Source organism: Chinchilla lanigera, unplaced genomic scaffold (assembly GCF_000276665.1).
Source record: "Chinchilla lanigera isolate Chin_1 unplaced genomic scaffold, ChiLan1.0 scaffold00053, whole genome shotgun sequence".
In the NCBI taxonomy this organism is placed as follows: domain Eukaryota; kingdom Metazoa; phylum Chordata; class Mammalia; order Rodentia; family Chinchillidae; genus Chinchilla; species Chinchilla lanigera.
In genome coordinates this window covers 11,077,740-11,091,288 of record NW_004955454.1, presented here as the reverse complement: position 1 = coordinate 11,091,288, position 13,549 = coordinate 11,077,740, and the positions used below count along the sequence as shown (strand labels likewise).

The 13,549-nt window shown below is 36.9% G+C and overlaps 1 protein-coding gene across 1 annotated transcript in view; it reads left to right on the top strand.

Moving 5' to 3' along the window:
• The window catches only part of Pxdnl (peroxidasin-like), a 449,058-nt gene that overhangs the window by 351,063 nt on the left and 84,446 nt on the right, over positions 1-13,549 (top strand). The window contains exons 15-17 of the mRNA XM_013520015.1: positions 7,976-8,084; positions 10,586-10,743; positions 13,362-13,521. Of these exons, the coding sequence (XP_013375469.1) occupies positions 7,976-8,084; positions 10,586-10,743; positions 13,362-13,521 (427 nt within the window). The remainder of the gene's footprint in view (positions 1-7,975; positions 8,085-10,585; positions 10,744-13,361; positions 13,522-13,549) is intronic.

Below are 13,549 nucleotides of genomic sequence, written 5' to 3'. Positions count from 1 at the left end.
AACAGAAAATCAGGCTATAGAGGAACGATAACAGCACAATAGAAGGTATTCAAATGAGAGTTGTTTTCTTTATCTTTTTTGTTCTGAAGACATGTATATATCAATATAAGAGAAAATTAATTTATGTCTGTATCTCCTATCAAATGTTTCATGATATTAGAAGAATTTTTTTAAAGGGAAGATGTAAGGACAAAAATTTAGGCTTAAATAAAATTAAGATTTAAGACAAGGAGTATGAGTTTGTGCGAACAACCCAAATCAATAGAAGAGGGCAACATATGGTAATATAAAATAGCACTCAGAGAACATTTTATGAATTAGTTCTTTTCATTCACCAAGTCATAATAAGTAAAAGGAAAAGTCCATCCATTGTAGAGAATTTTCCAGTCTTGCTGACCACAACTAACAGTGATGAAGTGTTGGAATCATGCTTATGTAATAACTCATACATAGAGGATCCTGTGGAAAATATAACTATAACAGTGATCCAAAATAATAAAACTGCATGATAATGACCTAGACAAAATCTAGACATTATCAATAAAATAAGCATTTATCTGCTGATAGTTATAGTGGAGATATTATAGCAAAAGTAAAAGAGTTTCTATAGTTTAGGATGCCTATTTTTCCCTTGGAGATAATGTACATTGAAAGGTAGTTTTAATACACTTTGATAATCTGTAAAGCTGATGTGATATCTACTGGGGACATTTTTGCTTAGGGTGCCTTTAGTGCATTTTATATTAGCAAATCTTATCTGCATCCCATTATCTTTTGCCTTTTTCTAGATAACATTTGGAATATGAATGCATTTTACTTTATATAAAAAATTGTTGAAGAACAATTTACTTTAACACCTCCATTCTAAACTGACATGCTGTTAAGTGCTGCTGAGAGGTATAGACCCATTTCTTGCTGTGAGAATAGTTCAATCTGAGAACATATGACTTTTTTATTTTGAAGAGAAAAGATAGTCAAAACAGTGATACAAAATTTCAAAACAAAATAATAGGAGAGTAGCAATGGTCAATACATTGTGTATTGTTATCTTCAAAGTAGTTGCTCATATTACAAGATATAGGCACGAGAAATTGATCCATAATATAAGCACAGACCTTTCTTTTCCAGGAACTAATAGAAATTAGTAGTATAAGTGTGAGATAGTGGATTAGTTCATCAGACTTTATTGATCTTAGATACGTTAGATAACTAACTTCCTTACTTATAACTGGAACTAATTTCCTCATATTTTAAAGAGATAGATAGAACTAGCCTCTCTCAACAGATCTCATGGAATTCCTGATTCTAATAGAATTCAGATGTGCAATAAAAAGGGAAGCCATTTTTGGGATATCTATGTGGAAGAATTCTTACCAGTAAGGCCTTAACTAATATATGGGCAAGGTGAAAAATGCAAAGATGAAACAGAGTTTATTAAATGAAAAATTTACAGCACAAATAATAACATCCAAACTGATCTCAATTTCATACAAATAAATCTAAATCTAAGTGAAGTTGTTTTTTCTGAAATTTTGAGTTGCACTTCTAATGGTCTGTTGGACGTTTCATAAAGTTTGACTTGGAGTTCTTCACTCCACCCTTTCCTTGAAGACTCGCGCCGGCTGAATAGCACCACAACCCTTGTCAGCAGGAAGACCAAGGAGCCTCTGCTGGTTGGATTCTCCTCCTCTCGCTCTTTACTCCAACTACTTTGTCTCCCCGATTTTCCTCCCAAAGATTGTATTTTTTTTTAATGTTTCATTTATTTTTATTTTTTGCATTTTTTTCTCTATTAGGGATTGAATCCAGGGTCTCCGCACTGAGCTACATTTCCTTTCCTTTTTAATTTTTGGTTTTCGAGACAGAATCTCACAAAGTTGCTACACTTGAGCTTGTGATCATCCTGACTCAGTCTCCCAGAGTACTGGAAGCACAGCTGTGCTCCACAATGCCTGGTTCAAAATAACACCTTTTCCACATCTCTTCTTTTACATACATCTTCTGCACAGTTCGTTTCCTCATCATTTCTAATTTAGGCTTTTGTTAAAACTTTCTAAGTTACCTTCTCACCTGTAACATTTTCTAAGTTAGTTATATTCTAAGCCAAATAATTTATTGTTGAAACAAACTGAATGAAGTTTCAATGTTGTGTTAGTTGACTTTAAATTAAAGGGGACATTTCTATAAGGTTAATTTAATAACTTTTTAAAACACAATAATACTACTAAAATAGTTAACATTTACTTGGCATTTACCTTGTGCCCATTTAACCATTAACTTACTTTAATTTTGGTGGATTCTAGTTATTGTTTTTTAGATTCTGAATGAATGATTTACTTGCCATTAGACATTTTAATCCTAGCATTTGTCATTGTGTAGAGAAAATATCTATTTGTAAGCCACTGAAATTTCCACAGAGTAAGGAGTACACTTTAAGGCGTCAAAAATTACTTATATTTAGTCAAATGTGCTAATGAAGTGAAATTGATAATGGAGTCATTTGAAATTACTCTTCTGCTCTATTATTTAACTTACTCTGAATATGGTATAAATTAGTTTATGTATTGAGATATGTAGCAATCTTCCTTATCTCAACAAACTCTGATACTATAATAAATGAGGAAATGTATCTGCAAACACTTGTATGTATAATTTGTATACATATGGATATCTTTTATAACACCTTTAACTATGTTGAATAGATTTCCTATCCATTTCATATATGAAATCTATAGAAAGCATATCCATCCTGAGATAGCCACATGTTCATAAAATTCTAGTGCTAAATTTTAATTTTAGTAAGCAGCATTTCTAGGTTTTTTGCTATTGCAGTATCAGGGTACTTTATGAATTATAATGAAGACAAAAAAAATTAGATAAAAGTCATAATCCAAACACCCAAACCTTAAAAAATTAGATGGTGCTTTTTCTTTTCCATTCTGAAAAAACAGTGGGGGTCTGTGAGGCATTCAACTCTTCTGCATGCTTAATGACATAAGTGACATTGCTATTGGAATAAACTGACTTCACAAAGGCAGTCATTAACTTCAGTTCCTGTGGAGTGCAGATGCCTCTACAGTATCAGGATCAAGGGCATTCTTTTTAGAGGGAGATAAGGTCCACCGAGTGTGATAAGGTCCATTTAGTTTTGATAGTTACATTCTGTTGGTAGTTTTTTTCTCCAGAAAAAGATGAAAATAGTCAAAAGCTGTGCTGATAATTGAGAAGAAAGTGAGCTTCTTTTTTGGTGGTCTGGCATTTTGTAGTGAACTCATAGCAAGGACATGGTTGATTTATTTTAGCATCCCTCCTCTAGGGTTGGTCCCCAAGTCATCTAGAGAAAAGCTTTCCATGGGTGGCCACAGGCTAAGTTCTCTTTTTCTGAAGACTCATCTTTATTATTTGGCTTTACCATCCAGTGGTGGTGATGGAGTCTCACAGACTCGTGGATAGTATTGGAAGTAGGTGTATTAGTTCATTTTCTCATTGCTGAGACAAAATACCCAACACCCACAAGTTAAGGGAGGAAAGGTTTGTTTAGCTCACAGTCTGTAGAGGTTTCAGTCCATACTTGGCTGGCTCCAAGGCAGAGTGGCACATGGCAGAGGGCAACAGATTATGGCAGCAGAAAACAGTAGACTCAATAAGTGAGAGAAATGGGGAGAGAGAGAGAGACAGAGAGACAGAGAGAGAGAGAGAGAGAGAGAGAGAGAGAGAGAGAGAGAGAGAGAGAATCCTTCTTCTGTCCCTTATATTATATCCAGGGGACTGATCTAGCATCCGTCCACTCTTATTCCCAGCACTCTTAATCCCAGTACTGCATTATGAATCAATCACACACTCTAGATTCAGGCATCTCTGAAGCAACACTATGAATGCTTGAGGCTTTGGGGGACATCTGGACACAAGCCATAATAGTGGATGAGCGTCAGACAACTTTAAACATGTATTTATTCCATATATATGTAGGAATCTTTTTCTTATATACATTAAAGGTGAGACTTAAAGAAAAATGATCTAATTCTTCCTGTGGCTCTGTGAAATTTTTCATTAAAAGACAGAATATACTTGCAATTTTCTGATTATTGCATTTTTCATGTCATTAATGGAGAGGTTTTGGAACCAAGTGGGTGCAGTGCTGACCGATTCCAGGGTGTCCTCTACATACCGAATTTGCTTTGCGTAACCCTGCACTGCTCTGAAGAAATTTAGGGCAGTAGTTTTGGAGTTTCTACCAAACCAAATAAAACAATACTGAAATCAAATGAATAATAGAAACATTTCAAAATCCTAATTAAAATAATAAAAAATGCGAAAGTGTTGTTACCAAGAATGTTTTTATGTGAATATACTGTATATTTATTTAATATAGTTTTAAGAATCCATGAACAAATGATGGTTCCATAATTTTATCTGTGCACTTTAGAACTTAATTGTTTCAAAGAATATTTACATATTAGGCCACCTACTGTATTACTCTTTTCTTCTCATTTTTTACTTCTATACCCTAGTGGGCTTTTTAGTAATATCAAGAAATAACAAATTAGGTTTACTAAAATGACAGGATAACGCAGTATCAATTGATCATTGTGTGAAGGTACAGGTTAGCTATATGCTTAGTAGCACAATAATGACAGAAGCCTCCCCACATTCACACTGTGACATGTAGTTGTGGAGTGACTTTCCATGTCTTTTTATCTGATATTCACATGTGTTAACCATGTGAGTCTTGTGGCCTCTGCTGAACAAGTCTTGTTACTTCCATTCTATGGGTAAGTCAAAGGATGAACAGGAATGTTGTACACTTCCTCATGCTTACAACTTTTTGTTTGTTTGTTTGTTTTTTGCTTGTTTGTTTTTCTCCGGTACCGGGAACCGAACTCACGACCTTGCGCTTGCCAGGCAGGCGCTTTGCCACTGAGCTAAATCCCCAGCCCCCTCATGCTTACAACTTTTATACAAGTATCACAGCAAGAATATTTTATAAATAGAATAAAAGCAAACTTAGCAGTCAAATAAAATTTGGATTAACATGTTAAGTGATGCTTACCGGATATGTATAACTTGCCCCCCAAGTTTTGTCTGTCAAAGTGAGTAGCTTTCTGAATTTGGGCGTCCAATTTTACTATATCTTGTGTGGTAACCCAAGCTTAGCACACAGTTTTTCTTACTTCCAAGTCTAAGATCTTTTAGTAGGTATTTCGCTTCAACACAAGGGCCCAGTGAAAATACCTGTGGTGAATAGATGCACATGATTAATGCCACCTTCCACCCATGTGGTCCTAAGTGAAGGAGTGAGAGCATGACCAAGAAAAAGAAAATATCTTGATCAAATAATCACATCAGCCTACAGACCAGGAAAGAATAATTTGATTGATCTTGGTTAATTTATTTCCAAGTAAAAATTACATCTAGGCTCATTTTTTTTCCCAAAAAATCATTAGTTAATTATTTTTATTAACATATATTAGTTGTACACATAGATGGAGTTCAGCAAGATATTTTCATAAATTCAAATAGCAGGCCTGATAAAATCTGCCGCTCTTGCCAGTCCTGAGTAATCACTACTCTCCTTGCAGGTGGATGTTTTCTTCATTTCGCAGGTGAGAGAAAATATGCCAGTATTTATCTTTCTGGGTCTGTTTTATTTCACATAAAGTAACATAAACCCATTTTCTTGCAAATAACAGGATTTTCTTTTTCTTTTTTTTATTTTAAAGAGAAGAAAAATAAACAATAAAGGTAATAGTATAAAATTTCAAAACAAGCTTGTACGAGAGTAACAATGGTTAGAACATTGCGTAGTGTTATTTTCAAAGTAGTTGCTCATATTACAAGATGTAGGCATGAAAAATTGATTAAACAGTATAGGCATAAAGCTTTCTTTTGAATGAGCTAATAGCTATTAGTAGTGTAACTATCTTAACTATTTTCTTGTGTATATATATATACACAAAATAATAGAATTCCTTTCTCCTTCCTCCTTTTCTCCTTTCCCCCATTCCAGTTTCTCTTTCCTTTTGAGCAGTTTCTTCCCATTTCACAATATCAATTGTTCATTTTGGAGCTTATTTACTCTTTTAGCTTTGCAACCTAGGGAGACAATACGATGTTTACCCATGTGAGACTGATTTATTTCACTATGAGTATGGCCCCAAGTTGCATCCATTTCCTTATAAATGTCTCAAGTTTAATCTTCTTTATAACTGAGTAAAACTGCACTGTATAAAAATACATTTTTTTATCCATTTTTCTTTCTTTCATAATAATCCTGTATATACTTTTCTTCTAGTGTGTTTTAAAATTCCCTTGTGTGAAATAGATTAGTTCTGTGTTAGATTTAAAATTTGCAAATATTGTCACACATTGTTTCATTGTCTATTAGGTTTTTTTGGTTCATGCTCATTCTTTGAAAGGAGACTGTTAGTTTTCTATAGTAGTTGAATTGATCAGTTTTGTCTTATTTTAAAAATAATCTTTAAATAATGTGTGTTCAATTCAGTGTGTATTTTGGAGTTAAGAAAGCCAACACTAATCTTCTATAACCTCTATCTTGTGGTTATCATAAAATCAGAATTGCATCGACAGCTTAGCCCCCACTCATAATCACTGCATGTGATCTACCCCAGCAGGAGCTTTCCTCACAATCCTGGATTTTATTGTCTCTCCATAAAATATTAAAATATTTCTGTACCATTATTAGTTTCTCTTGGAACTGTTTTCTGTTATCAGTCTTTGAATACAATGAATCAATCTAGTTTCTATATGTCAAATTATAAAGTTTCTTATATCAATATGTAGAATGCTACATAGACCCATTAATGTCGAAGTGTATAAGCCTAAATATGTATAACACAGATAGATAGACAGACAGACGGACATGTTATGACAGACTATATTATGATACAAACTTGGCTTAGGCTTAAGTAGTTTCCTTATTTCTAGTTACCTTTTTTTGGCTCTTTTCAATAATGCGTAGAGCACGTGCCTTTCTATTGCTATTTAAATTGTTCATCTTTGTAAATTTCCCTTACTATTGTCATCTCCAAGCTCAATTCATGAAGCTCTGCTTTCTCTGGCTCTCAATATTCAACAGGGCTAAAAAGCATCTTTCTGGATCACATAAATTTTACTGTATGTCTAGTACATAAAAGCTGAGTTTAGTATTATGAACTTGCACGATTGTTTCCCTAATGTGAGCCTTAGTTAATCATTATTTTTGCTCAGTATTTACTCCTTAGAAGTAATGTTTTTCTACCACCATGTAGAGAAGACTCAGTATGATGAAGATGATCAGCTGCAAGCCCAGCTTCCTGTACAATAGTCAACTTTGCAGAACTGTCACACGCTGCAGTTATAGAAGCATCACGAACTGTTTTCCATTAAAATCTTCCTGAATGCTAAGTTCTTGCACTAAGAAACCTCTGTCCGGATGCAATAACAATTACCTTGTTTTAACGCTAAAGCAAGGTGGCTGGAGAGGCAGGCACTGCATATGACAAATTCCTGGCAAGTATGGGTCCCATTTGATTCAGTATTATGATAAGAACCTTTCATATAACTTTAAGAGACTTTGGAATGCTGTAATTCATTAACATTTTTATTGGGGGCTGGGGATTTAGATGAGCGGCACAGCACCTGCCTGGCAAGTACAAGGTTGTGAGTTCAATTCCCGGTACCGAAAGAAAAAAAACAAAACAAACAAACAAGAAAAAACATATTTATTGTTAGTGGAAGCTTTTTTCAGGATAACCTACTTCTCTGCAGTGGTCATTATCATGTGAATATTGTATAACATTTTTATTGGCTTAAAAGCTTTCATTTTACAGATGTAATTCTATCTATATCTATTTATCTATATATATCTGTATCTATCTATCTATATCTATCTATCTATCTATCTATCTCTCTATATATATAATTTTTCACTTCCAGGCATGTTTGATTTTTTAAATCATGGAATTCATTTTTAAAGTAATACAGGGTAAGCAAGCTGGTGACGACATTGCTGAATCACCTGTTCTTGATGTCGTGCAGACAGCTGACAGTGCAATTAACGCCACAGGAAGACCTGCATCTTCCCAGTAAGAACTGATTGTAATTTGCATGCAAAATTATTTTTTTATTTCTGTATCACTTAGTTTGTGTCTGTAAAACCACATAGAAACAGTGCATAAGATTTCCAGAGATTGACTTTAGCCTTTGTGTGCATGTTAGCGTCCCGGTTCGCACTCATGCTTAGTTCATGTTAGAAGAGTCACGCAGAATCTAAATGTCACTAATTTATGCCACAGATCTATCCCATATAGTCTGACAAGTGACATTAGGCAATCGGCTCTGGTATGTGTGCTCCAAACAGTGTCAAACCCGTACTCCAGTAGTCTGTGTATTGACAATGACTGCCAACATGACACTCGTAAGAAGCTGGTAACTCACAGTTAAAAGTTGGTTTGGCTATGTGGCATTTTCCCTTAATCAGTGATTTGAGACTGCTACCTTCCAGTCCCACAAACTACTTTGTGATTGTAAGATTTGAACGTGTTAAGATAAGATGATCTTTGTTTCCATATCCCTGGATACAGCCAGTGTTTCCAGTTGTTAACCAAAACAAGACAATGAGGACAGCATTGGAAACAAAGTATGTTCTTTTCTTGTACAAATCTGCCAGAGTGAAATCCCTTATTCTCCTCAATAATATGCACTACCGAAGAATAAAAATAGAAAAAAGAGTGACTTAAAATGCTTTGATAAGTTATTACTCAGTTTCTTATACATCTGCAAACAATATGGCTTGGTGTGTCAGAACTGTAGGTATAACCTAGTTATATTCTTCCTGTGGTCCCCCACAACATCTCTTACAGTCCGAGTGACCTTAGATAAATGACCTAATATTTGTATTTCAGGCTTCTTGCTTATAAAATTGGGATAGAATAGGACCTGCTTTGTGGGTATGCATTCTAGAAAGATAATATAGATCAAGTGCTTCAACACTACCTGGTGCACAGAAAGCATTTAATTGAGGAGCTATTAGAAGTGTTGCTATTATTCTATAACTAAAATTATTATGGTTCCAGGCATAGAAGGTAAGATGTCCATCAGTTGATGCAAAGGCCTAAAACAATTTGCCTCCTATTTTCAGTGACTTCAGTTTCTCTTTTGAACTTACTTACTTCATTTCTACAAGTGTGCATAAACCACTTCTGTGTGCTGGCCACTCTACTTGGTACTGGGGATACCAAGATGAGCAGGACGTTGTGTTAGTCAGCTTACTGTGCTGTGACAAAACACACCAGATAGACAACTTTAAGAAAGAAAATACTATTTTGACTCAAGGTTTCAAAGGCTTTAGCCCGTCAATGCTTGGCCCCAGCACTTTGAGCCTGTGGTGAGGCTGAGTATTATGGTGCAAGTGGGTGAGTGTGTGCCAGAGTAAAGCTGATTGTATCATACAGGCTGGGAAATGACACAGAGAGAGAAAGGGGTGGAATCCATCTACCCCCTTTGAAAGCACTGCTCTAATGCACTAAATTCCTCCTTCTAGGCCGTGTCTCCTAAAATTTTCACCACCTCCAAGCCATGCCATAGGCTCAGGACCAAAATACATGAGTTACTGTCACACATTTAAGATGCAGACCACATAATTTTATCCCAGTCCCAGCTTTTTTAGTAGACGAGACAATATTTCAATGATTTAAGGACATTTGGGTATGTACATAACAGATGTATGAAAGGGTATAGAAGTAGTAAAGAAGGTAGAGTGATAACTGGTCAGAGCTCTTAGGGGGACTGCCCAGGGCATGTTATGTCCAAGCAGGATTCTAAAGATGTGGGGGAATGTCCTAGCACTTACATTTGGAAAAAAGAAGACAGACATTACTCACCAAAATCTACAACCTGAGAGTGTTGCACATTATTTTGGATGGTCCACTAGGCCTCCTCAGACCCATACACGGACTCTGTTTCTCCCACCATGACAGATTTTACTTTTTGTCAAGAACTATTGTTTAAATCATTAGTTCATCAAAGATGCATTATACTCGAGATTATCTTTCTTTATAGCTGAGCAATATTCCATTAAGTAAAAATACCACAACTTTTTATCCATTTCTCAGTGGATGGACATTTGGGTTGCATCCACAATTTAGGTATTACAAATTGTGCTGCTATAAACATGGGTGCACAAATATCATTGTGGTATGATGTTTTCAGTTCTTCTGGGAAAATACCCAGAAGAGGAATAGTTGGATTGAATAATACAACAACCATTGCTAATTTCCTATCACCTTGTCTGAAATTCTGTATTGCTTGTATTGTTTTTGTGTTATTTTCTAAATGTATGTGTGTTAAGACACTTTTGTTGTTTTATCTTTAAAATAAAAAAGATGCATTATTCTCAAACAGTGCTATGACCAACGCTTAGAATTCAGTTTATAAAAAGTCAAAAAGATGTAGGTTCCTTTTTCCAATGGTGGATCTTTTTATTCTTTAACATTTGGAAAATGTCTTCATAAATGTACAACATATGTAAGCTTTATGGATTCTGTAGTTTTGCCTTGCAAATGCTCTTGTCTTTTCTGATTTGCAGAAAACCTCACACTGCCGGTGATCTGTTGGCTCAGTTTCGTTATGCGGGTGATCCATTCACCGCGGGGATAGAGAGAGCAGGGCAGATGTTTGAGGACATGCTGCAGCTGATCCAGGAACGCATGAAACAGGGGCTCACTGTTGACCTGGAAGGCAGAGGTCAGCTCGGACCCCTTCTTTCCTAAGTCTATCATTGGTAGCACACCTGTCTTTTGCCTCACCAAGGAACACCGAGCTTTTCAGCTACAGAACATCATGTGACTTAGAAATCAATTTGCTTACCAATTTTGCTAAATACATACAGATATTTCTATGAAGACTGTAATTCAAAAGTAAGGATGATAAATACATAGTCTAATTTGACTTCACTTTTGCCAGTCAGATATATAGTGAGCAAATTTGGGGATACAGTTGATGTGAACTTTTCAAATGCAAAAGCTATTACTACATCCTATAGAGCTCTACTTTAGTCCTAGGGAAATGTTCTACTTATTGCCATCACCCAAATCACTCAGTGAATTTATTTGAAATTCCTTCCATCATCTATCACATCCTGCCCACTTCTCTTTGTGATTTCTTTTGCTATGTTCAAGTTCTTATGTAATTCTTTCCAAAAACCAGACATCTACTTAGTAAATGTCAAGTGTGATGGCATAAAAAGCTTTCAGATTTTCTACAGAGTTTCTCTGTAAAATGAAATTCACAAATATGGTACTTTGCTATGCGCTATTTTTACTGTGAGTGTAATGGCACTTTTCATAGGCTTATCCTTTCTTTTTCTTTTTCCTTCAGAAAACCAACGAAGGTAAGGCAGACTGCCTGTGTTCTTGCTTCAAGTTTAGGTCTTCTGAACCATCACTCCTAAGTACATTTGCCTGTCCCTAGCCTATCATTGTGTTTGGGGCTTTCATAGCTTCCCTACCTAACTGATACACCCAGTAAAATTTGCATACCAGCCCATATTAGCATCTTAGTCAAACTTATGGCTACTGTGTGAATCACACCAGGTGTGAGTTCACTGTGGTTCTTGAGTCTTCATAAAACTCAATTTTACTTCCATCTTGACTGAAAATAAAGCTCAGGCCCTATCAGGTTAATAATATCCCTTAGTTATTGTAGGCTGATCAGGTCTGCAATCTCCTGAACAAGTGTACAGTGAAGGCTAGATAAAAAGAGACAAATGGAATAATTTCAGGCTCCAGGAGGATCAAAGCCCTCTCACAGAATTCAAGATTCTCTCAGAGCTAAGACCAAAATCTTCTCTGAGTGGCCTGTATTTATTTGGTTATCAGAAGAAGGGAGGGGAGTATGCAAGAAGGGTGGAACCACTCAAGGACTTCTCTAAGTAAGGTATTAAGCTTATCCACTGAAGAATGAGACACCTGAGGCGATAGTCTTTATCCAGCTGAGGTCTGATCCAGGTGTCCTTGGCTATGATCTTGTTTTATCCTTTGAGGCTTCATCCAGCACTACAGGTTTCAGTAGAGATCAGTGACTCACAGAGGTTCACTTACTATGAGTCCACCATTTCCAGATAAGAAGCCTAGGCCTTGGGCAGATTCACAAGTGAACATGAAAAGCCAATTGATTCATTTAAATCCTGCTCAGGTCTGCTTTGTAGTGGTCTCCATCAAGGCCCACAGGTTTTCTTGGCTCTGTTAGGCCAAATTCACATATTTCCACTAGAAGAAGATCTACTTTTGGGGAGTAACAGCCTAAATTCCTAACTAGAAAACAAGAAACAATAAACATATATGCAAAAGTAGCTTTGCTGAAGACTGTCCCATGTTCATTGTCAAACTGAGTCTATCTTCTCATCTCAAGTATTTAAGAGCTTTTATGAATTCTCCCAAGGGAGAAAATACTGTTCTATTTTACCTGTTCTTCATTATTTGTAAAATTAAAGGCCTTTGTACTTCTGAAGCTTAGGAGTACCTTACACTAGATATAAACTCAGTATCTATACCCTCAATGGCTATGCAGAAAGAGTCTTGATTCTACCCAAGACCAAGGTAATTGAGGGCCTAGCCAGGGACTGGCTAACAGGTAATGTACACATGGCCCTGGTACCCTTGGCCCACTTCTGAGACAGTTCGGGATAAAAACACTTTGTAAGCATGACTCAGTAAGTAGTCTCTTTAGACTTGGGATAAACTGGAATTTTAAGACTCTAAGAGGCATGGCCCCAAGATAAAGGACGTCTGTTGCCTTGTGCGCTGGCCCTGCGCGTGGACAGGGGGATAGTTCCACAGTCTGTAGTAGTTTAGGAAGCTACCGCTTAATTCTTCCTTGTCAGATATCACTTAAATTAACAGTCGCATCACCCGTATGGATATGCCTTTGACCTTGCCCTCTGAAAGCGCAAAAGTAGAAGAAAGAATGCTAAATTGGAAAGAAACGCAGTGTCATAAAAGCAATGCTGTGGTGAACCGTAACAAACTCTGACCCGCATACACTGTGTGTACAAAGTCCCACTACTAGACGGAAGCTGGCTCTTTTTTCTCGTTTCATTTTGTTGATTCTCACAGATAGACGTTGTTTGAAGAACAGGCAGTACTGGCTTAACTTCTCTGTATGTTGTGTTAGTCTTTTACAACTTTTGGATCTATCTCTGCACAACTACCTCTCCTTCCTTTGAGTTAGGGCACTTGCTGGGGCCCTACAGGAATTTTGTGGCCGGGGAAAGGCGGTCAGACACACGGTGGGGGGTCCCCAAAGCGCCAAGCCCTCGGGGTTCTCTGCCCCAGCCTCATTCCTGTCACTGCTTTGGGTTTCAGGCTTCCGCTACAACGACCTGGTGGCCCCGCGCTACGTTGGCATCATCGCCAACCTATCCGGGTGCACAGCGCCCAGGCGTCTGCCCGACTGCTCCGACATGTGCTTCCACCGGCGGTACCGGGCCCACGACGGGACGTGCAACAACCTGCGGCGGCCGCGGTGGGGCGCGGCGCGGGGCGCCTTCGAG